General features: G+C 36.5%; 2 protein-coding genes across 5 annotated transcripts in view; one reads left to right on the forward strand and one right to left on the reverse strand.

Moving 5' to 3' along the window:
• ACSS3 (acyl-CoA synthetase short chain family member 3) overlaps window positions 1-7022 on the forward strand; it is a 1041561-nt gene extending 1034539 nt beyond the window's left edge. For 2 of the 3 annotated variants that reach the window (XM_065669569.1, XM_065669586.1), the window contains exons 12-16: window positions 1149-1230; window positions 2160-2282; window positions 5579-5678; window positions 5753-5946; window positions 6246-7022. In XM_065669569.1, coding sequence (XP_065525641.1) covers window positions 1149-1230; window positions 2160-2282; window positions 5579-5678; window positions 5753-5946; window positions 6246-6311 — 565 coding nt within the window. In that variant the 3' untranslated portion in view covers window positions 6312-7022. The remainder of the gene's footprint in view (window positions 1-1148; window positions 1231-2159; window positions 2283-5578; window positions 5679-5752; window positions 5947-6245) is intronic. The other variant, XM_065669578.1, reaches the window with a different exon arrangement.
• Window positions 7023-10055: 3033 nt separating this feature from the next.
• The window catches only part of PPFIA2 (PTPRF interacting protein alpha 2), a 127549-nt gene continuing 110973 nt past the window's right edge, over window positions 10056-26631 (reverse strand). For both annotated transcript variants that reach the window (XM_065669600.1, XM_065669609.1), the window contains 9 exons: window positions 24693-24755; window positions 23206-23235; window positions 21466-21641; window positions 20512-20609; window positions 18568-18743; window positions 18405-18473; window positions 17044-17203; window positions 15263-15355; window positions 10056-11531 (listed from right to left, as the gene is read on the reverse strand). In XM_065669600.1, the coding sequence (XP_065525672.1) occupies window positions 15297-15355; window positions 17044-17203; window positions 18405-18473; window positions 18568-18743; window positions 20512-20609; window positions 21466-21641; window positions 23206-23235; window positions 24693-24755 (831 nt within the window). In that variant the 3' untranslated portion in view covers window positions 10056-11531; window positions 15263-15296. The remainder of the gene's footprint in view (window positions 11532-15262; window positions 15356-17043; window positions 17204-18404; window positions 18474-18567; window positions 18744-20511; window positions 20610-21465; window positions 21642-23205; window positions 23236-24692; window positions 24756-26631) is intronic.

A 26631-nucleotide genomic window follows, 5' to 3' on the forward strand; every position in this document is an offset into this window, starting at 1 on the left:
TATTCTGTTATGCTAATTGAGCCAAATTAAGTTGAAAAATACTGGGATTGTAAGAAAACATGGGCTGAAATCATTAATAGATGATACGGCCTTTTTGGTGTAGCTTGTACTGTTTATACCAGATTCAGTTAGAAAGAAATGTGTGTGAGTGTGTGTATATATATATATGTATATTTTATATCTCTATATAGATATATAAATATTCTTTTGGGGCCTGTAGTGTTAGAAATGCACATGTCACTGAGCTGGTAGCACCTGTTCATTTGACCTGAACACAATAGGAGACTAGTAATAATACCAGTGTTGCTATGCTATAGAGGGGTGTTCACTGCTAGAGATGTTGCCTTCTGGTGTCACAGGGACACTATCACAGTAGAAAATAGAGTACCCCTGGCTAAAGATTTGCTGATTAGGAATGCAGGCATATGCTAGTAAAATCTGTATGAGGCATTTATGGTTTTATCGGTATAAAAATGCTTGCTTGCATGATTGTTCTCTCTATCACTAGGTTAAGCTTCATAAAACTTGTGTTGATATGCCTGAGTATGTACCTCCTACTTCAGGTAAACCTGTATTTAACCCTGTCAGAGCTTTGAAGGAAGAAACAATTCAGTGTTCAAGGCCAGGTTGGATGAAGCCTTGGGTGGGATGGTTTAGTGTGAGGTGACCCTGCCCATGGCAGGGGGGTTGGAACTAGATGATCTTGAGGTCCTTTCCAACCCCAACTATTCTATGATTCTATGAAACAAACACTTCTTTGTTAGCTGAGATTTCTGTAGCTTCTCTTCTGACAGATGTGTGTGTGAAGTGTCCCATATGACATTTCAGACACTTAATCCTTAGAAATGTTGAAAGCTGAATGCTGATATCATAGTATGGTATATAGGGTTTACTAGACCAAACATTTTTTTACTGAATGACAGAGATGCTTATTTATATTAATGTATGGTCTGGATACAGTTCAGAGCTACGTGCGTGTGATTACAACAGACACGTGGTCTTTTTGATCTGTTATCTGCATATTAAGCTGAAATGTTTTCTGATTGTATAGCCAATGATTATTTATGTAAATATGAAGTATGAATGGAGAACATAAGTTGTACTTGGTATATCTGTGTTTCTTAATACTTTGTTCTTTTTAATTTAAGGTTGCCTTTGCCTCCTGGAGCATTCTCAGGTCTTTGGGAAAATCAGGAAACATTCCAGAGGTTATATTTCAAAAAATATCCAGTAAGAATTCTGAAATTAATTGTATAAATCTTTGGTAATTTTTCAGAACTGAATTATAGTAAATTTAAACTAGATAGCAGTCAAAATGATTGTATCTTATTTTAATGGGAGATCTTTCTTTATCCATACTTTAAACTTTTGGCAACACTGTGGATGTTTTTTTGGTCTTGTTGTTTCTGGTTTTTGTTTTGGTTTGTTTTTTTAAGCTCTGAAACAGAATTAGTAAATGCAAGCTTCTGAACCTAAAAGTTGTTTTATGTCATTTGATTTAATGAAAGATATAAGCCTCACAGCCTTAGACTAGCATAGCTTCAAATATACTGCTGCTGTTGACATGCAGTCCAGAAATATACACGTACCTAGTGTGCACCTAAATGCACGGAAGGCTCCTTAGTGCATCAGTTATGTTTCCTCGTCAGATTCACTGTCCAGGGACTGTCTTCCTCCTTTCCTATGTGAATGTCCAAAATGGAAGGTTTGCTTCAATAAAAGTAAATGTTTGAATTAATCAGACAAATTATTTTTTGTGTACACTTGCATCGTGATGAGGATGTATGTTTGGATTCAGCAAACAAGAATATCTTTAGGAGCAATTTGGCAACTATCATTATATTGTAATAATTCCATCTTCCTTGTGTAGATTCAGGCAACATCCTTCTCCAAGCTGTCAGGGATCAATGTAAGCAAAGTTGGAAAAAATCCATATTTGTATAATGTCTTCTGTTCTTTTAATCATAGACTACAAAACCATTCTGGAAAGGAAGGAGCACAGTGTACTCTGACAGAATACTGAAAAATATTACAGAATTAAATCTTTTGGACACCAAAACCATATTTAATTTGAAACAATATATTTTGTGTGTTGTTTTCATAGGAAATGAATGGATGCCCATGAATTCTGAGTTTATTTTTGGTTGTGTTGTGTTTAGGGATATTATGATACTATGGATGCAGGTTATATGGATGAAGATGGCTATTTGTATGTCCTGTCTCGAGCTGATGATGTGATCAATGTTGCCGGACACAGGATTTCAGCAGGTGCAATTGAAGAGGTTAGCATTGCCTGACAGTAAAATAGAAGAATGAAAGATAAAGTAAGCTGAGACTGAAAATCTCACTAAACCCTTTAATTTTCTTTCTCCTTTTTTTGATTTCATTTCTGTTGGTACTTTTAAGCAAAACATTAATCGTTACAAGTCCTTCCTGTTATGGTGCTTTCCAAAACCATAATAAATTTAGTCAACAGTAAGCAGTTTGTAACATGGGATTGATAAGATAGATATGATTTGACATTTGAAGGTAGAGTTAAGGGTCAATATGTAGCATGGGAAGCATCCCTGTAAGTTCTGATGACATATTTATTTGGGAATACATTAAGATAATGTGGGGTCAATATGCCAAGTGGTTTGACCACCTACTTAGGAGGAGAAACTTTTATTCCTAAAATACATTTTTAATTGTGCTTCTTTAAAGTGTTTGGTGTTGGTTGACTTCACATTCAGTGTTTTTGGTTGATTTGAAGGGTCTCCTTCACAGATTCTTGACAGCTTTTTTTCTCTTATTGCATGAGCACTGCTAAATGGTAATGAAAATTTCTGTAAGAAACCCACAACTCTGGTGTTAAATTGAAAGTCATTAATATAATGCACGTGCAACTCAAAAAGTTGAAAATAGTGCAGTTCATAATAGTGTCTCAGTTTCATGTCATTGTTTCTTCACCTCTCTGGAACCACAGCGATTGATTGCCAGTTACAATTTTCCCTGATTATGTATCAAATGATTATTCAGGGAGTACAGGAAAAGGTGTGCTGGGCATGTACAAGGGAACAATACCCCTTTAAGAAGCCTGAATTTAACTGCTCATGGAATTGTGAACTAATCTGTTAGTTATTTTTTGCTTTATAGTGCCTATTAGTCTAGTGACTGGTTTTTAAAGAAAGCTGGAAAACTTGAAAGAGCATGAAAGACGTTCTGGTTACACAGTAGTGATCAAATCCAGGCAAACACAGGCAATACTCAGGTCTATGGAGACCTAAAGGTGGCTTTCAGGCTGATTAAACCTCTTTCCTTTTGAAGTAATTTTTTTTGTGTTGCTCTACTAAAGTGCAGCTGGGAGTCTCATCCCACCCCTTACTGCTCTTACTGCTCACCTGCTCTACTGCTCAGGGGCCGAGCTAGGCACTGTTTCTTCTCTTCAGGCTGAATGCGGAACTAGTATACAAATGATGAATTGAATCATCTCCTCAGCTATATTACCTTTGTATCCTTCATCCCAGGTTCAGTGCCTCTGTTTTCCTCCCTGCTACTTAGGTCTTTCCCTAGAAAGAAAAAGTGTTTCATCATGATAAAATTCTGTATGTTTTTCTATTCACCTTTTGAACAAAGCTGAAAAATAAATGTTATTAATGCATGCACAGCAAATTGCTTGTTAAATAGGAAAGCATTAATAAGACCACAATTTGCCCTTCAGTAAGATCTGTAAATACAGAATTAGAGGTTCATTGAATCACCATCTAATGAAGTGACAGTCACCTTGTTGAACAAGTGTATTATCTGCATTTACATTATAGCTTCATTACAGGCTTACAAAGTTTTTCTATAGTACTTTGACTAAGAATTTCAGCTTTATTGTGTTCCAAACAAATAGTTTATTTATCCAAGTTATCTATTATTATCATTGGAGCTCCATCATTACTGCAGTGCAGTAGGTGTTACTGTTGATATGGCTTGTGTACATCCCATTTCATTCCTGTGAAAAATATGCAGTTTAAAAACCTGTGTATATATGGGCATGCTTTTGTACTTTGACAGAGCATACCTCTAGTTCTGAGCTAAGTATTTCCAATTTGCTTTTTTGTAGTATGGGACTTTTCTAGGATCATAGTTTGTGAAATAAGTATAGCTTCTGTCAAAAAAGGTATGCGAGAAACACTGTGCAGGTTTATTTTGCTAAAAGATACTTGACATATGTGACCGTGGCACAGAGGGACAGTTTCTCTTGCTTATTTTTACTACAAATTATCTGTTTTGAGGATGGGTTATGGGAAATGCTTTGAATTGTTCCTGCCACCATCAGGTTCACAACCAGGTCACACAAGAGCATCCCTTCTGTTAATTGGAGCAGCGTTGATTCAACTTTCTGTTCCTTCAAGATTTTTTCTCCTGCCTCCTGTGTATCTTTCCTGTAGTCTTCCTCGTGCTCCTACCATTGTATGAGTAAGCAATGCAACACTTAAAAAAAGCCTTTATTCTTAAAACTTCTTTTAGCTTGTCTCCCTTTCAGTGATCCCACTGCCTTTGATTTTGACAACATGGTATGTGAAGATCTGTTTTTAGCAAACATGTCATCTTTGTATGCACAGATTAATATGCACAGTCACATTACGAACCCTCAGTGTGGCCTTTATGTAAGGTCACTTTAGATCCTCTTTGTGGTTGAGTACAGGGGACATATTGAAAGCACTGTTGACAGCAAGGTACCCCCAGAAACACGGATATTTTCGGGAAAAGAGCCAATTACTTTCGAGGAGGTTTCACAACTGCTGTTACCTTAAGTTCAACTTTGTCCCAGACTTAGTGACACGCATCTCAGTATGTACTGAGAAATCTTGGTGACTTTTTCCTAAAAAGTGAGATCCTCAGCTGGCTAATTGGAAAGAAAAGAGAATCTCTCGCTTTTTTTCTTAAAAGATAATCTGAGATACTAGTGTCACTGTCCATCACTTGCTTAATTGTATAAATGTGTAATAGAAAGGAGGCAACTCTGGATTAATTCCCTTTTTTTTAATCTAAGAAGAACAAGACCTAATGTTTCAGAGAGAGTGAATGGAACTAGACTAGCTTCAAGCTGAGATTGGGCCTGTATTTGGCTTTGGTTGAAACACTGTGCCTTTCTGCAGTGAAGAATCAAAAAGATAGGAGTCAGAACAAACCACTATGACCTTATAGCCCTGTAGCTGGAGTGTTTCTATGGTTTTGGTCCTTAGTCCACTTAACTCCATGTTATTCATAATCTTAGACTACTGTTACTTGTTCCAGCAAAGATCTCACTAACAAAACCAAAGATGTGATACTCTCCAAAGCTGTAAGTCACCTTTACATTGTTCTATATTTGTATTTTGTACCACCATACTTATTATGTATGTTTGTTTGAAAACTACATGTGTGTATGAAAGTATACACACGTGCATCTGCAACATGTGTAATTGGAATCCTGAGGTCTACTAAGCACTTTTTGCTGTCAAAATGTAAGAAATAAGTCTACTTTTTATGTCCATGCCTATGGATTTTTCTCACTGAAATGTTCAGCTATTTTTAGTTCTGTTTAGTTTTGTTCTCTGTCCCTCAGTGTATTCTCTTCCACCGTGCTGTGGCTGACTGTGCTGTTGTGGGCCAGGAAGATCCTTTAAAAGGACATGTTCCTTTTGCATTGTGTGTACTGAGAGAAGGTGAGAGCTCACTGATACTGATGTTACTTAGACTTGCAAAAGTCCCAGAAAATCAAAAGGACATGAACAAGAAGTTCTTCTTTATATCCTAGGTATAAAGACAGAAGAGGAAAAGATTTTGGAAGAGATTGTTGAGCGAGTTCGAACTAACATTGGTCCAGTAGCAGCTTTTCAGAAGGGGGTGTTTGTGAAACAGCTGCCAAAAACGCGCTCTGGCAAGATCCCGCGTTCAGCTCTTTCTGCACTTGTCAGTGGAAAGCCATATAAGGTAAGCTGGAGATGTATACTTTAATGAATTAGGCACACATGCACATCCAAAGACACAACATCATGGTTGCTGTTCTCTAGACCATTCTTCAAGTGGTCCATGATTTCAGGTACCACATTGTATATTTTATTTCTACTGTAGCTTCCCCAAAAGGTTTTCATGTTCCAGAGCTTTCCAGGTACTTTTTTCTTGACTGGTTTTGAGAGCTAGAGTTAGGAGATTTTCTGAATTAAATTCTGGTTTACTGTTGAAGGACAGCAATCTACTATCACATGCTTCTGTGTATTCTTCCTTTTCAGATAACACCGACCATTGAAGATGCTAGTGTGTTTAAACACATTGAAGAAGTGCTAAAGAAAAAGTAAATGGAATAATTGTTGGTAACAAGTGGGTCAGTTAATGAAGTATACAAAAAGACTTTCTGCTAGGAACCACCACATTATAAAAATTTCTAATGATGTAGGACTGATTTTTTACTTTAGAAATATTACTGTGTTCTTTACCATATTGTCACAGCCAGTGAAGCAGACTAAACTCTCTCCATGTAGTCATTATATGTTGGATATTAAGATTGCTAAAAATTGCAAATATAATTCATATATTTCTATAGCATTAACATTTCAGTCTGTTGTTGTATAAAGTGACCAGTAACTTCAGTTTGTCTAAAATAGCTTATAAAAGGTAAAGTCACGACTGAGGACAGTAAGAAATAGTAATTCTGATGTGAAATTTTCGCAGATATAAATTGTCCTCACTTGTAGATTGTGCGCCTTTATGGGCCTTGGAGCTTGGTGATCTTTAAGGTCCCTTCCAACTCAAACTATTCTACTATTCTGTCTTTGAAATTCTTATAAATTTTAGAATTAGTTTTCTTTATTGCACTGACAATTTCTTCTTAAGTCTTTTTGCTGTAAATTAAATTTCTAAAATATTTTTACACAATATCATTATGAAGTGTCTTTTTGTAGAATGATAGGCAATTCCTGGCTTTTGAATATGTGAAAATCTGGATTTGTCCATAGTAATATTCAGTAAAACCCATGTATTCTAAATAAAGGCAAGCATTTTCCTTTGCATTTTCTGATAATTTTGTTGTGGTTTGTACCACTTATAAGGTAACCAGAATGTGCTTTTGCTGACATAATTCGGTATTTTGGGCTCACTGAGATATGTATAGCCAAGAAATTTAGCAAATACAGATACCAGAGAGCCCATTCTTGACTTTATTGACATTTCAAAATACGGGGTTCTCAGCAAGCCCAGGGGCTGGAGGATACTCTCTCTACATGCATTACTTCTCAACCTGCAGGTTTTAATTGAACAATAAATGTAAAAATACCTTTAAAAATATACATTCACAGAAAAGCTTAAAAGCAGCAAAGTTACTCAGACTTGGCAATGCTTTTCAGAGGAAAAACCAGTAAGCAATATGGAAATTCAGATGATGTTGGTATGAAAGAGAGGTTCCATACTTACACCATGGTAAGGCAGAAATTGAGTCTAGATATGTTTTGCTATGGCGGTGTCCTCAAAAGAGTCCAGAAATAGCTTAACTTTTTTTGGGTATAGGTAAGGATGTTAAGTGATAAAATAAATCAGGAGGCTGAGGTAGGAGCTAAAAGGTGATAGATGCTAATTAACATGAGCCATACCCAGTGTTGCCTCATGCCTGTGACTTTTTTGTAGAGTCAATGAGCTCTGCCAGTTACATAGGAAACTAATACAATTTCTGGGTATTTTTTCACTGGGGACTGCATGCAACTGTGTCGAGCCAGGTCATACAGTTGTATAATAAACCAGCCAAGTCTGAGTCTGTGCTGTACTTGTTTTTTGCCAGATTATTGCATAAGGTAGCCACCCTGCTCAGCTATCTGATTTAGTTGAAAATCCCAGTCTGAACAGGGAGTAAAAGCATATAAAGACTAAGTCCTATGATGTTTCATGGTAGATATGCTAACTATACAGACCAGTGATTTATATGTGGAGTAATTTTGCTTCTCAGAGATGCCCTGAAGACTTTTCTTGAAATACCACTTATGTACGTTGCAGTTAGTCGAAGGTAGTATTTTTTTCCAGATGTGCCAGGGCTTTAATAGAAGGCCTATGCCAGAAAATGGAGTGCCTTGCAGAGACTGATGAGTATTTTGAAGTTTCACAATTTTACAACTTCACAACGCATGCTAAGCCAGGGCAAGAGAGAGATCCTGGGAGCTGTCACTGATGTCGGGTTTGGGGTGGGGTTTTTTTGTGGTTTTGTTTTGTTTGGTTTTGTTTTTTAAGTGGTGAGAAACCACAAGGGTCTTGTCAGAGAAAACTGAGGCACATTCACGAGGTACACAGCCATTACATTTTTTTTGCACAATGAAAGCTGAGATGTTAAGTTGTCAATGTTTGCTGTAATTATCCTGGCTGCAGCACCAAGTTATAATTGAAGAAGCAGGGAAGCAGAGCTAATTAGTGAGAATACAAGTCCTCTAGCAAGAATGCTGCCACAGGATGTAGAAGAGAATTTCCCAGATCATGTATAGTTTTCCCAATGACATCTCATGTTCCTTTACCAGTTTCCCCATTTGTAAGGAAAGGTAAGCTGTTTTCTATTTTGGGGCTCTTTTGTTAAGGAAGAAAGACTTAATATCAGACTTAAAACCAACAGCAAACAAACCACAACATTAGTAATGGAGATTTAAGCACTTACCTTTCTGGGGGGCTATTTGCTCATATTGACAAGAAACAGTTGTCTGTCCTCTGAATTGTTTGTGAAGAGCTTGAATAGTTAACATTCTTAAAGTGTGTCCAGGAGAAAAATAGTTGTAATAACCTGTTTTGGTAGGAATAATTTATGATCAAGACTGGGGCAGAAGAGAAGGGCAGAGTGGCCAGGTGTACTCACTCTGCTACCACCCTGGTAATGAGGAGGATTCTAGAAATGCTAAATGTCTCATTCATCAACTTTCAGGAAATCAGACAAAGAAAGCCACCTTACAGCAGTAGTACAGTATGGAAAAACAGCTGTTTTGTGGGCATTCCTTTTGTTTTCCAGAGGAGCCTTTTGCTGAGGAACTGTGACTGCAGAAAGAGAATGCTTTGTTTACAGCTTTAGCTTTGTGCCAAGCTGGAGAAAAAGAGCAGGAGTAGTCATTCTTGTGTATGGCTTTTGTGCTGCTCAGCAACCTGTTATGACATTGAGGAAGAACAAGCCATTCAACAAGTGGTAGGAGAGCACCAATTTTGTTAATTTTTGTTTTAGAGAGAAGCAGCATGTGGGTAGATTTTAATGGTCAGGGAGTTATTGAAACTTGGCTGGGAAAGGTTGATGTAGTAATTATTCCCAGTGTACTGAAAGCGTTGCAGCCAACTAGATAACATTTTGTGCATAGCCACAATTTTTAGCTGTTGAGTGTACAGCTCCAGCTCTTATGAAGGAGACAGGGATGCACTAAAGGATTTTTTATGTTAGCCTGAGATCAAAACTGAGTCACAAAAATGCTCTTTTAAAAATATACTTTTTTTTTTTTTTTTTCTAGTCTGTTTTTTTCCACTGTGAAATAAATAATTTGGGGGTACTGTACATCTGGGGCAGGATAACTGCAGCTGTGGTTGCATGATCTTGCTCATTGCTTTCCCCAACACACCTCATTCCTCTCTGCTTCTGGAATTTAAGTGTGGACTGTGTGGATAATGTGGGCTGCAAAAGAAATTCTTAAAATGGGAGCTGGTGTTTATAAGGGGAAGTATATTCAAATGATACTGCAACCACTGAAAATGGTGTTTGAATTGCTTTACTTTGTGACATTCTGGATTTAAATAATCTAAAAGGAGGCTGAGGGAGGAAAAGACCACCAGCGGTGATGCTGGTTAAGCCCGAAGAACTGTAGGTAAGAGAGCCATGTCTTTACTCACTTGGGTCTTAACCGGAGTCATCATATCTCGCCCATCAGCAAGTTCAGTGCTCCCTCTCGTGGCAGATTCTCACCTGTAGGTCTGTCATAACATACCTCTTGGTGGCAAAATGTGCTTATGCTTAGCTATGAGAAATATCTGGCATCCAAACTATTTTAATGCTACTACGTACCAAGCTTAATAGACTTTAAACACAAATAGCACTGAATTCTTTTTTTATTGACATTGGGGGAGCAAAATCTTTCACCATCTGATTGAATTTTGCCAAATGAAAATAGACAAAACAAATATTTATGTACGTGCAAACATTGCAGATCAAACTGCTAAAAGAAATAACTAAAAGACAGGTCTTGAGCTAAGATCAAGCAGCAGAAAAATAGCAAATAGGTAAATGACTATTAAGTAGGTCTTACTTTGAAACTTCCCATTTAAACAAAGAATAAACGACAATAACACCACCAAATAAAGCCACAGCAGGTAATAATTGCTCTTCTAAACTTTTATACACTATGTATTAATCACTCTGTCTTTCAGTTATTTCCTCTGATAAAACTGACTTCTGTGAAGTCTCAGCAAGGCCATCTTGGCTAAAAGCATAACATTAGACAGGAGCCTGTCTAATGCCCTGTTATAATGAAGAAATGGTGGGGTTTGGCTTCTCTTTTCTTTCTTTTTCTTTGTTGAATATATCTGGAAGTGAGAATCTGATTCTATGCAAATATTATTTTTAATTTTCCAATGCTGGCTGGTGTCTGAAGATCCTGGAACAAAAAGGTGGCTCCTGGTAAAGCAAGATTCTTCTTGGTCCACAGGTAACATAGAAGAAAGGTTTTCTTTTTTTTGTATAAATCATGTTTTATTAACTTGCCTTTTTTGTGGGTTTTCTTTTTTTAAGATTTTTTCTTTTTTTTCTTTTTTTTTTTTTTTTTTTTTTGTAAATGGTTCTTCCAGGTTTATTTGTTAGTTTTTAAGATGTGAGCTTCTTAAAATGAATAATTCTTCTCTATAGAGATCTAACATTTCTGTTTTGTTTTTAGAGGTCCATTTTGGCTCCAGTTCCAGGTTACGTTGTTCTATTATACATCATCAGAGGCAGGTGTTCAGCTTTAAATATTGACAGATTTTCTCAGTAGGACCATGTTGAAGCTTCTAACTCTGCTAAACATATTCATTTGACTGTTACAATCCAAAAACTGTAAAAATGGTGGAATGAAAAGATACAAACAGTATTATTGACACTGTATTGTCAAATGTTTGCACTGAGACCCCATGTACCATAGATTTTATTTTTAAAAAATCATATTTATATCCATTTACATAAGACTTACACATTTTAAAAGAAATACATACACAGTAAATACGTAAATGTCTTAGTATTTTACAATAAAACAGATGGAACAATGTAAAAATGAGTGGCTTCATTTGTTAAAAGCTTTGGATGTGCACTACTGCCGAACTTCTGATGACAGAGATGCTGAGAGGAAATGGGGAGGTTGTTTTGTTTTTCTTTTATTTTTGTAGCAATTCTTGTTTTAAACTAATCAATACATGAAAGGAATACCATATCTTTTGATAAATCTTATGTGTTCTCTTCCCTATTACCCTGTTCTTGCAGAAAGTTTTAACGCTCTTTTTCCTAAGTAGTGGTAGTGCACTTCAGGTAAAGTAGAAGTAAGAGATGACATCTAAGGGAAGAAAATAAACAAATGTTAATTAGTGAGATTCTTTGATTCCAATTTAGTCTAGGAAGCAGTGACACCAGAAAATATTATAGAACTAAGCTATTGCATGTTTTAGTAAAACATGGATTTTGATTATCTAAGGGAGACATGAATTTGTTGTTTAATTTTAGATCTGTAGCATAAACCTATTAATAATACATTTTAATCTTTTACTAATGTATACTAATTTTTGTCCTAGATCAAACAGATGCCTGCTTATGTTCATTTTACAGTTGTTTTCTCATTTTGGTTCAGTAGTGGATCTGGAGACCTTTGCCTGTTTGGTAAAAAAGGTGGAACACACATTTTAAGTGTATAGACTTTGTTGACGTACTCTGTGATTTTCCTTGTTCACTGCAGCTTGACAGCATTTACCTTTTTCACCCTATTTCTTTGCTATGGACCACCTGTTTCCAGATTGTCATTCACATCTTTTTGTCACTCTTCTTCTCTGTCTTTACAAATCCTCTTTGGAACCCCTCATTGATAGGGTACATTGTTGATTTTGCCAACCCCCCTTTGACATTTCTTTAGAATAAAAATGAAGCTACTGTGTTGTATTGCCTCAGTTTATGGCAGTGAAACTCTTCTGGCTGAGCCTTCTGACTTGGTGGTGACAAGTATTTTGGTAGAGAAAAGTGTTAGGAAAGCTCAGACTGTGTGACTGCCAAATCCACTGGCTGTGTAATAGCATTGCTTAGCTGGGTAAAATGAAGCCATCAAGCAGAAAGCTTGACCCATCCAATGTGCTTTATGGCAAACTTCTTTGCAAGATAAAATGGCCAGGCACCAGGAGTGTTAAATTTTGTTAAATTTCTGATTTGAGAGTGCATTCAAACTGGGTTGCATGGAATATGTTCATGTGACAGTTCTAAGAATATCAGTGCATGGTTTCTGGCAGCTTGTCATGGTGGTTTCAGCAATTGTTTAAAAAAAAATATCTGAAATGCAAATTGAAAGCATATGAATTAAACCCAGCTGTTGTGAAGAAACACCATAAGACACTGTAAGGTTGTACCCAGTTGGTGTTGTTGCCATACACTGTTTTGAAATAGGAGGCTTTGACATTACCTGTAGGAAAGGCAAGTAGCAGAATGAAGGATCTGCAGCCTGCTGTGATCACAGGCCATCTCATTTGTTCCATGTGCAACCTCTTCGCAGCTCTCTATTAAATCTGCTTTTTATATGCATATTCCCCTTTATTATAAAATTGTCTTATATTGTATAGTGTGATAGCTCATCCAGCTATCCATCCCCTCTGCTGCTTAGTTAGAATCAGTTCCTGATTCTATGCATGCAGGTAGTTAAGTCACCAGGGTGACATAACTATTGATGTAAGACAACTAAGCAAGGTGTTAAAAGCCTGGGTCACAGTTTGACCTGGATCTAGAAAATTTCAGGAGGCATGTTGTAATAAATAATCTTTTCTTTTGTCCAAGTATCAACCACTTCCTTCCATGAAGAAACTGTTAGGAACTGTGATCACAAAATTCAGAAAACTCTTCTCTTGCCCTTCAACCAACTTCAAATTCCCCACAGGAGTGGTTTTTGTTTATGCGTTCATCCCTGAGATTCAGGTAATTATTTTAGCTTTTCAAGTTTGATATCTTAATGAAGGAAATCTTCTCTCTGCATATTTTTGATGTCATTCACTGAAAGCCAAAAATACTTTAACTTGCTCTGGTTTCTAACCTGCATTGATGTTTAGAAACTGCACTTACGAAGAGTGCATCTAGTTCACACCATCTTATTGCTTCACTAAAAGGAATATATGGTAAGCGAAAAGAAATATTAATTAAGTATGTTAATGTCAGTAATTCTCATATATTAGCTTTTACATTTAGATGTAAATCTGATGCTTACAGAGCTCTCAAGCATTTAAGATTAGATTGCAATTAGCAGAACAGTGGACAAGTATCAGATACTTGAAACACGACTAATACTCCTATAGAAATTGAAGTACTTGTATAGCTTGTGTAACTTTGTATAAACAGCTTTTTTCTCAAAATACGTAACTCCCACATAGTGCAAGAAAAGTTTCTTAATTTACTTCTGCTTGTGGATTGCTATGTTTTAGACAATTTTTGAATACAGTGGAAATAAACAGTTCAGATAGTCTTACACTGATTTTTGTTAACATACCAATTTTAATTTTCTGCCCTTGTAGCACTCTTCAAACTATTGGAAAATATCACCTTATGCGCCTGGCTCATCACTGTTGGACTAATAGATAGCTTGGTGTTTGAACTTAATTTCTTGGTCATAAGTTATTGTTTTCAACATTGCAATTCTGAAGCATATAGGAGAAAAGATATGCATCTCTGCTCTCAGTTTCTACCCCCACTGAACCCAGTAAGAGTACTGTCATTGACTTTACTAACACCAAGCTCTAATATATATATATATATATATATATATACACACACACATAAAGAGATTTATATAGTTTATGTGCTTCACCTCCATCTTTGTACCTATTTTAGGCAAAAAGGAACAAAAATCTCCTGTGCTTATTTTTCAGTGGTGGCATGAAAAGTTTCCTTTGCAAGAGTATAAAATCTTAATGTAGTATAAACCTCCTGAAGATCTATGAAATAAGGCTCATGTCCTCAGTAAGATCCTGAGCAATCCATGTTTTCCACTGATAACATTTGCACTAAGCACTTTTTCAACCTGCCCAAAATTAGTAAAATCTCAATGGCCTCAATCCTCTCCCAGTCTTGGGAATCTAAAAAAAATTACTCACTCACAGACCCCGGAATGTCTTGCCTACAATATGTAGCAGCTATTCAAGCATGTTCAATGCTTGGTGAAGTTTTGGTGCTATCCAGATATTCTTTCCAGCTCGCCTAGAATCCTCTTAGTAACTAAATGGAACAACAAACTTTTACTGAGAAAATATTAGCATGAAATGGTGCCGTATTGATGAAAGCATTCATCATGTTAGGATTTATTACAAAATTTATGATGTAGCAGAAAATGGTGTATTTCCACAGAACTCTGGAAGACTGAATCTGAGAGATTCATAGCCGTACTGGAAAGAGAAGTGGTGAGAAATGAATTCCAGTACTAAATTTGATTCAAAGTTGCATCCAGCTCAGAATATCCTTTCTTTTTCACTGGTGAGTTCTGAATGATTTGTGAAGGGCAAGAATCTCTGTAATACGTAAGTTCAGAAGATTTTCTGTAAAGGGGAAGTTTTGTTCCAGATTTATGCAGGTATCTCATGTTCTACATTTAGACATATTTCTCATCGAAAAAGGTAAATCTCTTCTGCTTTACTAGTTTTCCCTCCCCCCTCTTCCTAGCTCCTGGTATAATGCCATCAAGTACTCATTAAGTAAATTCAGTACGTGTGCCTACTGCTGTCTCTCCAGTTCAAGCTTCAAGTTTGAAAGCGTACAAAATACAGTACAATTGGTGAGCTACCAACTGAACAGAGTTGTCTGAAAACTTTTGTCTCTTTTGCTAAGGTGGTTTCAGCAGAAAGAACCTGATGTTTGAGATGGGAAAAAGAACAGTGTAGTGTCTCCTGGACTGAGCTTGAGGCTGTTGTCATGATCTAATGACCACTCTAGTGAGTCTGAGTTAGGTCTTCTGCTCCATGCTGGCTCTTGCTTGAATAATGTCAAGGAATATTTGGTGTAGGGTACAGTTATAAAGAGTTTTCATGATGGCCTCTTATGAATACTCACAACAATTCAGTGCTGGCTTCTTTGCTAGGCCTTGTCAGCATGAGTATGTGCGAACTGTTGAGCTGTCTAACCTCTGCAGTCGTGATGAAGCAACTGCAAATTGCAAAAAAGAAACAAACCAGAACCTCTTTAGAATCATGAAGAAAATAAACCAGTCTGTTTCCCACTGGAAGGGTGGCTATTAAATTGCTCTGTATATTTCTGTGACATCATCTGGGCATAGTCTAGTTCAGAACTCAAGTGTTTACACTCATGTCTGGTGTACTGTTGAAGTCTGTCATAAGTGAATACAGTTTAAAACTCAATTTTGTCCTTTTTTTGTTGAAAGTGCTAATACTGTACCTATTATGCTGTTTAAATACTACAGTGTCCCTAGCACTGGGAGATAAGAAGCCAAATCCTGGATGAAGATGTAGGTCTTCAAAGCTACCTATGTTCAAGTCTACCATCTGGAAGACCTCAAGTAAAACACTAAATCTCCCTTGTGCCTTAGTTCTCCATCTATAAAATGAGAATAATATATTCTACATCATAGCATGGCTAGAAAATGAAATCCATGAATATTTGTAAGATTCTTAGCTCCTACAGTAATGTAGGCCATGGAAATGCCTAGGGAGCAGCTAGTACCTTTATTTATACATGGAATTTTCCTTGGAATAGATTCTTGTCTTACAACTTCATCGTTGCTGAAAAGTGCAGGATTAAAAGCAAAGCGTGCAGATGAGCAGCAGAGCCAATGAAATTCAGTGATGCAATCATTAAATTATTCCATCTACAACTGCAACTATAAAGTATTGTTTTTAAAAGTGAGAAACTTTAATGGAATTTAGATGGTTTTAATGGAATTCAGATGGCAATACTGTCATACCAATTTCATTCAAGAGTTACAGAACATAATCACTACAAGCAGGATATTAAATTACTTTGAGACAAGTCTATTCCTAGACCTGAATTCTCTCATGAGGATATAAGCAGTGGTATTTGGAAGAGGCCAATCTGTGTATTCATACTTCTCAGAACTTCAAGCAGGTATACGTGGCTTTACCATCCATATACATGAGGGAATAGCTGCAGTGGGATTTGTCCTTTCTCCCTGCCATTTTACAACGACTTTTAAGTTTTACTTATTTTTTAATTATGATTTGTTTGTTACTTTTCCAATCACTACTGAGTTAGTGCATCGTTTGGAAATTGAAAAGATTTCCAGAGAAAATTAAGAATGGTATATAGTAACTCAATTAGTACGATGAAAAAATATAGATGAAATTCAGTATTTACTAACTACACTACCTGTCTGCTTGTAACTAATTGTTAGCAGCTTGAGTTATTTGATGGTCAAAGGATGAGTTAGTTAGTTGGAATGTAAATTAGGAAAATAAAGGTGATAGCCCTTTCTAAGTTCATTCTCTAAAATACATTCTACCTGCTAGAAAGGCTAATAAACTGAAAAAATTGCTTAGCTATTATATGCAATCTTAGATAAAAGTTAGGAAATTAATTCCCCTCTTTCTGAATGTTTCTTTTGCAGATCTAGGATTGCTAGATGCCCATCCCCGCTTTTTCTTTTCTCAAACACTGAGAGTCTGAAGCTAACCTGAAAAGATCAACAGTATGCCAAGTCAGTGGTTTTCCATTCCCTAATTCAGCTCTCCCAGACTATTCATCCTATAATTACATGAACACAGCCGTTCTGGTGTGCGACAGACATGCAATAGAAGTCAGTTTAGCATGCAGAGTAAGTCCCTTGATTTTCAACATTAAGTGCATGAATGACTGCATACCGTCAGTTGTCATCTTCCGCGACTGCCCTGATGTTGTGGTTAATCTGAACCCGGCTGGCAGCGTTTCCGAAGAGCCCGGCATCATGCTGATCCCATGAACCTCACGTGGAGGAAACTGTCGTCGCCAGGAGGGGCCACGTCTGAAATTCTTGTCATCACTCTGTTAACACAGAGTTGTATTTGGTAAACCAAAATCATAGAATCATAGAATAGTTAGGGCTGGAAAGGACCATCTAGTTCCAATCCCCCTGCCATGGGGAAGGACACCTCACACTAAACCATGCCACCCAAGGCTCTGTCCAACCTGGCCTTGAACACCGCCAGGGATGGAGCATTCACAACTTCCCTGGGCAACCCATTCCAGTGCCTCACCACCTTTACAGTAAAGAACTTCCTCCTTATATCCAATCTAAACTTCCTCTAAGTTTTAGCCTTTTGATACCTTGTCCTGCTGCGTGCTGCCTCTCCCCACTGTCAAATGTATTCCACAACAACTACCCTGCTCTGTTGCACTGCATCCAGTAACTGCAGTGCATTTGAGACACTCTTGTAAAGGTAAACGCTCTAGAAAAGTTAAATGCTAGGGTGGAAAACTCTTCGTAAATCTCTGGGTCAATATTGTAGATGGTTTTTGTATCAGCTAAAGTAGAATTTCCTTAAAAATCAGATATCTACCAGATACTGTTACAGAAAGTGCATGGGTTTGTCACTGCATTATGAGGGTTATGTAAAGTGGTAATAAAGAATTAAACACTCATGTGCATGCACAGAATTCATAGGCATCTTAAGTTCTTAAACTTTTATTCCTTCTTACGTGCAGAAGTCAAAGACTTGTTTTTTTTTTTTCCCCCACTGGTCTCTTATCTAAAGATGAGTATTTTCCATAGGTGGATTTGAGATTTCCTACCCTAGATAACTGCCCCAAATATAACTCTATTACATATTGATTAACTTTGAAGAACCAAAAAACTAAAAAAACCCACCTCAAAACAAGCCATTTAGCCCTCATTTTTAATTTGTCTTCTTTATTTTTGAAGAAAAAGTGTGTCCTAAAGAACAGATTGCACTCCCATCACCACTTTCTCTGGCCAGTGAAACTTCAAGTCCTTTCTGCATGTTTCCTTTATGGAGAATGTTCATCTTTAGGTAAGAGTGCAGTACCAAATTTAGAATCCTAAGTGATATGAATATGTAGCTGTACTGAAGTTACTTTAGAAACCATGACTGGCATTCCCTTATTTTTTCTTAAAGCTGTAACTGAGTCTTTTTAACAATGTGCAAAGTAAATGTCTTTATGCATTCAATTTAATTTTTATATTTTACTGTGATATGTTATAAATACTGAAAATAAAATTAATTACTTCCTCAAGTCGTCTTTCAGTTCCTAGTGCTAAAAGGTTGTTGTATTCTCTCTCAAGGATCTGACGTGCCTAGAGATACCAAAGTGAAAAATTAAAATGGTTGAATATGAATAAAAGGCAATAATGTGTACAGATTAATCAGAAGTAGCATGAGCAAACTTGCCTGGGTGTTTTGTGTTGGAATCTGTAATAATAATGCTAAACTGCTGTAATCAAAGTTTTCATCCAGTGCTATAAGTGAACCATGTACACCACTTTCTAGAATATTATTTGCATATTCTCGGAGGCCAATAGCTTGGAGCCAGCGTATGACTCGGTCATTGCTCCACACCAGCACATCTGTAAGGACATAACATCAGTTCAGTCTGCTGATACATGATAACTTCATGTTGTCATACATGATTACTGCTTCATTTCTTAAATGAGGAATGCCAGCAAACTATTCATAAAGAATTAATAACACCTATTCAAAACCCTGTGTCATTTTAGCTACCTGCAAGTTAAATGTTTCCAAAGGAGAAAGGTGCCTCCAGAGGGCATTTCCAGAATGCAGTTCCTCTCACCTTCTGTTAGCTAGCCTTGCCAATTCTTAGGCAAGGTTTTACAGTTTAACAGTGAATGGACACAGGAGAAATACCTTTTCTTCAAGGCTTCACTTTAGAGTTTTGTATTAAACATTTTGAGAGTTGGGTGAGCACCTGCCATTTTATAACATGCTATAAAGTAAACAATGAGTTCACAGTGTTAAGAGACTAATACTATTTTTATTTCAGAAAGCTGGTTGAACTGTCAAGGTCCATGCCAGTTATAAAGCTAAGGAAAAACAAATGGGCTAGGAAACCATTTCTGAGGATTTGGCTGTTATAAAAGAAGTAGCCTACCCTGCCTGTAAGATTAAAAGAAAGTTAATTATAGTGATCTTTATAATTGTGAGTGGAAAATGTAACACTGAGTTTTGTGTTAGTAAGTGATGAGGCTTTTTCCTGAACCCTTGGAAGTCCAGCTAAGGTTGCTGTTCTGTGTGCAGGCATTTGCAGTCGCCTGACCAAGAGCATCCCAGGCTGGGGTCAGGATCATCTGAAACACAGTATGGCAGCCAGGGATCACTGAGACAAAATCCCACTTGGGACCATGTCAAACTGATGGATGCACACATCCTGATGTGTGCATCAGGGTGAACGAGGCTATGGTTTATTGCCCGTGTCATAGCTGTGACTGTCATTGAAGACTCACCAGAATTTGAGACCAGTACCCAATTACCCTTCAGTCTCCAGCTGTACCCACTCAGGCTGACTGACAACAATAGCCTTTGTGTTACTGCCTGCCGTCATCTCACTTGAGCAAATGCATGTTTTCACTGTAGCCATTTCCCCCTCCAATTCCTTTTTGTTAGCTCTTTAGCTAACTGCTGTAGTTGCTAGAGTTGGAAATCAAAAAATTCACTTCTGATGATGGAAAAAAATTCAACAACCCTAATTGGTTTTATATATATATATTTTTATATGTGTATATATATGTATAACAGGAAGTATATGTGCAGAAAAATATTCTGGGATGCTCTAGAGAGCTTTGCACAGAAAAATAACTCAAAATCAGCTGTTAAATTTAGTAACACCTGGTCTGTTAGGAACTATTATTATATACCAACCGTCTCAGTGGCCACCCCTCTAAGCAACATATTCTATGATACATATTTTGAAGTAAGAAATCAAAGGCAATGATTTTTGATATCAGGAGATCAGTGTTAGGGTCCTGAGTGCTCCCGTTTCCCCATGGTACCTCCAGCACCTCCCTCTAAGCTGCAGGCTACTTGGCCTTCTGCATCTGAGACTGCAATAGGCTAGAATAAGATAAAATCTGTTCAAAAATCCAATTTAACAAAATGTATGAATGAAAACAGCATTTGCACTTGCAGCCCCGATTTAGCAAAGTACTTAACTGTACGTAATTTAGGGAGATATTGTGTGTTCTGAAGATAGGTGGGCTTAGGTTAGTTTTACTTAAAGCACATGGTTAAATGCTTTGCTAAAATGGCCTGACAAAGGGTTAGTAGTGCCAAGCTTCAGAAGAAGAAACATTCCCAGTACTTATTCCCATGAACTATCACCTTTTATTTCATGCTGACTCATTTCTCTTCGCTTTTCCAGTTCTTTTCTATCATAATTCAACCTCTTTAAACACATGATTCCATATTGCAAGCTTGTTCTGTTATTTAAAGAGAAACATTTACAGAGTTAATAATCTTGAAGATGGGAACATATGTAGAATGTATTTCCTGCATTTCACATGAGGTGTTTCATGGTGCCCATGTAGCAAATCTTGAGGACAGAGGGGAGAGCAAAACCAGTTAAAAATCAACACGGACTTCAAAAATATGAAATGAATGAAACCAAAATGAATATGTTTGAATAAATGTTCTAGTACAAGAAACCCAGAACATTAAAAATGGTATTCAGGAAAGTTCAGCCTTTGTGAGCCATGAAATGTTTTGTCAAATCAGACCTTAAAAGAGTAACAAATCAGACAGTACATTAAAAAAAAATTCCACTTCTTGTCACATAAACATCATTCTCCCTGAAGTCTAAATGTCTTTATTTCCATATTTCCAATTTAGTTTCCTGGTTATATCCCTAGGTAACCTGAACAATTGTCAATTTGCTTGTACTCTTAATAGCTTTTATGCACTACACACAGTAGTTTTTCATTATTATGAGATCTTAGGGCTTCAAATCTTAGTCTACCACTTTTTGATACTTTAAACCACTTAATAAATTGTTACTGTTTCTGTATTGTCAAGGCTTTATTTATGCATTAATAGTTCCCCCCTCGTTATGAAATTTATCTGTACCAGTATCTTTAGTTCTAAGAAACATAATTTCAATGTGGTTGCTATTACTAAAGGAATCCCACACTATTCACATTTCTGACACTCAGCACTCACTTTTCTGTGTGGTTTTCCACACCAGAACAGCAGTAAGTAAGTAGTTTTATTCTGTGCAGTACTGAGCACTACATCAGACACATAAACCTCTTTATAGGTGTAGTCTTTATTCCAACATACCGATGAAAGCTATCCACCATTTTTAAGTGCACACGCAGATCTTTCTTTGTCAGGTGGTCTAACATCCTTGCATCTACCAGGCATTCCATGAAATAACTTCGGTACTGAGGTAAACCCAGACTGGGGAGCCATTCGTTACCTATCCATTCATGGTTCATATCACCATAAGCCAGGGTCTACAGGGGAAAGAGAAAGGACAGGGGAAATATATTCTTTAGTTTCTTCAAAGTTGCACCACAGACTGAAGACATAATATCTGCTATGCTTGTTTCTAGTGAGACATCCTAGCTTAGAAATATGTCTAAAAAAACCCACATTCTGTTTTGACACTGGAGGTGGAAACCACTTTGAGATATTTGTCACTAATAGCAGTTTTGCCTGTTGTGTCTTGGTTTATATTCGTAGACTTCAAGCAATTTTTTTTTTTTTTGTAACAGGAAATTGTATGTTCAGTTTTGAGTTTTAAATATAAACAAAATTACACACTTGAAATGTGTTTCTTAATTTTACTTGCTTTCAATTGACCTTCTAGAATATTTATGATTGATAAACAATTCCTACTTGGTAATACAAACATGGCCTCAGTGATTCAACCAAAGTTTGTGTCACAGTTTAGTGGGGGCTAGGATTTTGTAAACAGGCTCTAATGACACTTCATGGTTACACCCCTGTAAATCCTTTTGAGACTAAAAGATTACTATGTTTGTCAGACAAGTTTATGCTAATCATCATTCATCATCCATCACAGCAGGTGACCAAATAAATTTTTATTAATGAAGTATTTTCAGCTGTGAACAGCTTAAAACTGTCATAAGTGGAGTTCAATAAACTAATTCTTTAAGACAAGAGCAAACCAGATTCCTCCTAGCATTCAGGCATTAAGCTACTTCATTGTGGTGAGGTGAAGAAGAAAAAAACACAAGCTATTTTTATATGGGTTGCACAATTAGAGATGCAAAATAGATTTTTCATCTCACTGTTGTCAATTATATTGTACCACTAAAACTTAACAGAAATGAACTCAAACTGCAAGATTAACACTTCTTCAGTAGGATTGTGCTCAGATTTGAGCACACTTTCAAGCCTACCTATTTTTTTGGTTTTGTTTTGAATGTCTCCTGTCATTCTAGACAAAAGGTTAACAGAGTGCAAGCTGGATATATTTTCTGTGGGGGAAAATATAGTCCCTTCGTCTCTCATTCTTGTGAGATTTTGAAGAGAAAAAGAATCCTATAAGTAAAGCCAGTAAGACTGTATAAAACAGTGCATATATTACAGAGGGAAGTTGAAAAATATAAGTAATTGATAGTCTAACTAAAGTGAAAAATTTTCTCCCAATTTTACAATACTATTTGTAGAATGATAGTTGGGTATGATATGTACAATTGTTCTAAAAAAATCTGGTGCAGTTTTAGAAATGTTAGATCTCAAACTCTTGGCATATTTTATTAGTCTATTCTCCAAAATGAGGAAAATATTTTTCCTAGATTTAGCTGGGAAGTAGAAGATGTCTCTGGAATGTAGCCATTTCTTTTAAGAAAAATATTTAAAGCATGTGTATTTCTTTGTGCTTTATGTAGCAAACCTATCCAGAGAATATTTTCTTTATATTAGAACTCTAAAACATGTAAATCACAATTTAATCATTGAGATACTGGCACAATACTATTCTCCTCTATGCATACGGATAACGTTCTTAATTAACATTCCATTAAAAAAAATCATACGAAAGGGTCATACCTGAGCCCAGCTGCCTTCTTCAGATTCTTTCTGTGTTATCAGCAGGAAGCAATTAGTAAAGCACGTAAAAAGACAATAAAAGTTATTTATAAAAAGATGTGGTTTTCATGTGTATGTTAATCTTATTACAAATGAAAGCATACATGTAAAATGTGCCAGTAAAATAACTCCAGTGAGTGGCAATGCCCTGGGCTAAACTACCTTTAAAATCATAGCACCAAACCCGTAAAATCTTACTAGGGCAAATCTAGCTAATTTTCAAGATATAAAGTAATTAGAGCTTGTTTAACTTTACAGCATTATTTTAACCACTTTTTATGCTTTCACAATCAAACACAACTATTTACTTACAAAATTGGGCATTACAGATGCCATTTTTCATTTCTAGTTAGGTGTTACAATATTCACAATAAGAAGTTGTCTTCTTGTCAATGTATTGTAAAGGAGCTTTTTCTATAAATTTATTTATGGCAAAACTGTATTTTTCTGGCTGGCCAGATAAACAGGATCAGCTCCACTTCTGGTCAGTGCAGTGCTGTTGTATTTGTATTATCTTTACCAATAATAATAAAATTGAAAATGAGCTCAGTTGTAAAAAAAAATATTGATGAGAATTTGCTTCATGTGTGTTCCTGAGAAAACTTATAATAGTATAGCAAGCATAAATTTCTAAGAAATAAGTCCTTATTGTATCAAAATTTAGCCTCAGTACATCCCCCGACATTTGTGGATGGGGCTGACTATAAAGTTTCCTAAACTGAAGATAGGATTTTCAGACATCTCACTATAGGATTGTATCATGTTTTATATGCACTGTCATGGAGTCGTTATGATGTAATGCTAAAAGAAAAACGCAAACCCCTATACTTCCCAAGTAAAAGATAGATAAAAGTCAGAACTATTGAATAAAATCTATTAATATTTATGTCATCATTCCCCGCCCCCCCCAAAGCAGGAAGAAGCTTGACAAAAATCAATATAAAAATGATGCACTCCATGAACCCTGTATCAGAAAGCATGAATACACAAGTATGAATACTAAAGACTATGCACAGTCTTAACATAATGAAAAAACTGAGTTGTATAATTCACCATTCTGAAGCCTTTTTTTTTCTTTCTATTTCAGCAGATATAAAGCTATATTTAGAAGACACACTATAGAGTATAGGGGAAATGTTGCACCTGTAACCACAATGATTTCATTTCATTAAATAAGGCTTCACACTGGCAGTAAAACCATTATGTACTGTAAAACTCCAATACTGGTTTTAGGTTAAGACAATTTTTGTGATCGCAGCACAGTGTGTAATTTCTTTTGCTGAGAAACGATGTAACAGTTCTTTAAATTGAATGTCACTACTCCCTGCAACTTCTAATGGCATGCCTGGGAAGCATCCTACAGAAGATATGCATCTGTGATACAAAAGATACATCCTAGTTCTCTTTCAAGCACTGAAACCATTTTAAATTAAATTGGAAAGACTAACCGTTTTAGCTGGAGCAGCAAGATTTTCCATTTCTTCATGGGTCACCCAAACATTGCCTGAGGGCTACAGACAAGGCCCACAGGAAGGCAGGTGGGATCCACATTAGGTAAGCAGTGGTAAAGAAGAAAGGCAGCACCACTGTAAGTTAACAGCGCATAGCATCACCATCAGCACAACCACATTCTTGCCTCTACTGAGCTGCAACTAAAGACAGCTTTATACAACTTGTTTTGTATTCATGAGAGGGTTCTGAGCAGACACGATGGAGTATTTCAACTCAAACGGATGGATGAAATCTGGCAGAGCACCATCACAAAGGAAAGAATAATAATTAAAGTTTCATTTCACACACAAATGGCACATACAACCTTTAGCTCATGGCTCTGTCTCGAGGTAAGCTTCGGTCCTCAAAGATTTTCCAGCCTAAATATTCTGCACACATCACATGCTCATGTTGTAATCTAAATAATGATTACGTCTAACTGGTTTCTGTAAATTGAAATTGTTGAGAGAATTCACATATAAAACACTTTTTCCTCATCCTGTTGTTTTCAGTTAGATTATTACTAGGACACTCTGATGAGGCAGGGAGGGGGTGTGGAAGTCTGCTGTTATTTTCTTGAAAGCTGAAGTAAATTAACTCCTTTCTTGAGAAAAAGAGGATACAGAAAGACTTGGGACTCAGAAATCCACATTCCAGTGCAGGGCAGCTTTGTGCTGCCAGTTACTCAGGGAGTATTAAAAAAAAACAAGGTAAAATTATCACCAGTGTTTCTATGTTGAATCTGCTGCTGTCTCAGTGTTAATGCTCTTATGTTTTGAAATATGCTGTTGTGCTTTTAAAATAAAAATTATTTTTGTTTAGTAATTCAACATGATGTTGAGTGTATACTGCTTTATTTTGGTGAAATTCATAACAATTCATAGTATTACCTTGGTTATGACATATACAACTGTGCTGATGGGAGAAAATATCAAATGGGGGAACTATAATATTTAAAGAACCTTAGCAAGTTAAAGATAAAAGGCCAGTCAATAGGAACATTAGAGTCCTGTTGCCCATTGCTTACACAGCTCAGTGGATCTGGTACCCCTCAAAGGTATCTCAGTTCCAATTTTCACCATGAATTCTTTGAAGATAACAGATTAGAAAACATGAATAATATTGTTAAAATAATTATTATTATCTTACTATTAGAATTCTGGGCTGCACTCTTAAGTAGTAGTCTTTGTCCTTCACATCTATGCCATATTTCCCATTTGATCAAGCCCAATTCATTTATTAGTCTCTTTAGTCCCTGTTGCCTCTTTCACAGCCATCACCATCAGCCTCTCAGCATGAAGCTCCCATCATCTTGTTTCTTTTTTATCTCATCAGTTTGGCCTGTTATATTTTTATTTTGCACTAAAAGGTGTTTTTATTTATAGAATATAAATTCTTACTCTCCCCTAATCTACTTTCTTGCTCTTTTTCATATATACCCTTTTTTCCTTTCAGACTTGTATCTCTGTGTTTCTTCTTGCTTCCTTACTGTCTGCTGCTACTCTCCCTCCCTTCCTCACCAAATGCACATGCTCCAGTTCTCCTTTTACACCTCCAATCACCTCTCTTAAAAGCATGATGAACTAAGTCTGCTTACACAGATTAGATAACATCTGAAAGGATGCAAAAAAGGGGAATAGGAACAAGGTTCAAAAGAGCTGTGCTCCTATGTAACCTTTCCCCACTCCTGCCTTGCCACCACTGCACTCCCCCAAACAAAAGAGAGAAACAAACAAATTGAAACACAATCTGATTTGGTTGGATGACTTGAAGGAAGAGGAAGGCAAAAATGCAGGTAAAATTACAAATAAGATGCTCAATACTGGTTGTTTAGAGAACATCAAGGTTAATCAAAAGCACAACTTAAAAAAAATTAGAATATCTGCTATCAACAAT

This window comes from Lathamus discolor, chromosome 1, assembly GCF_037157495.1.
Source record: "Lathamus discolor isolate bLatDis1 chromosome 1, bLatDis1.hap1, whole genome shotgun sequence".
Lineage (NCBI taxonomy): Eukaryota > Metazoa > Chordata > Aves > Psittaciformes > Psittacidae > Lathamus > Lathamus discolor.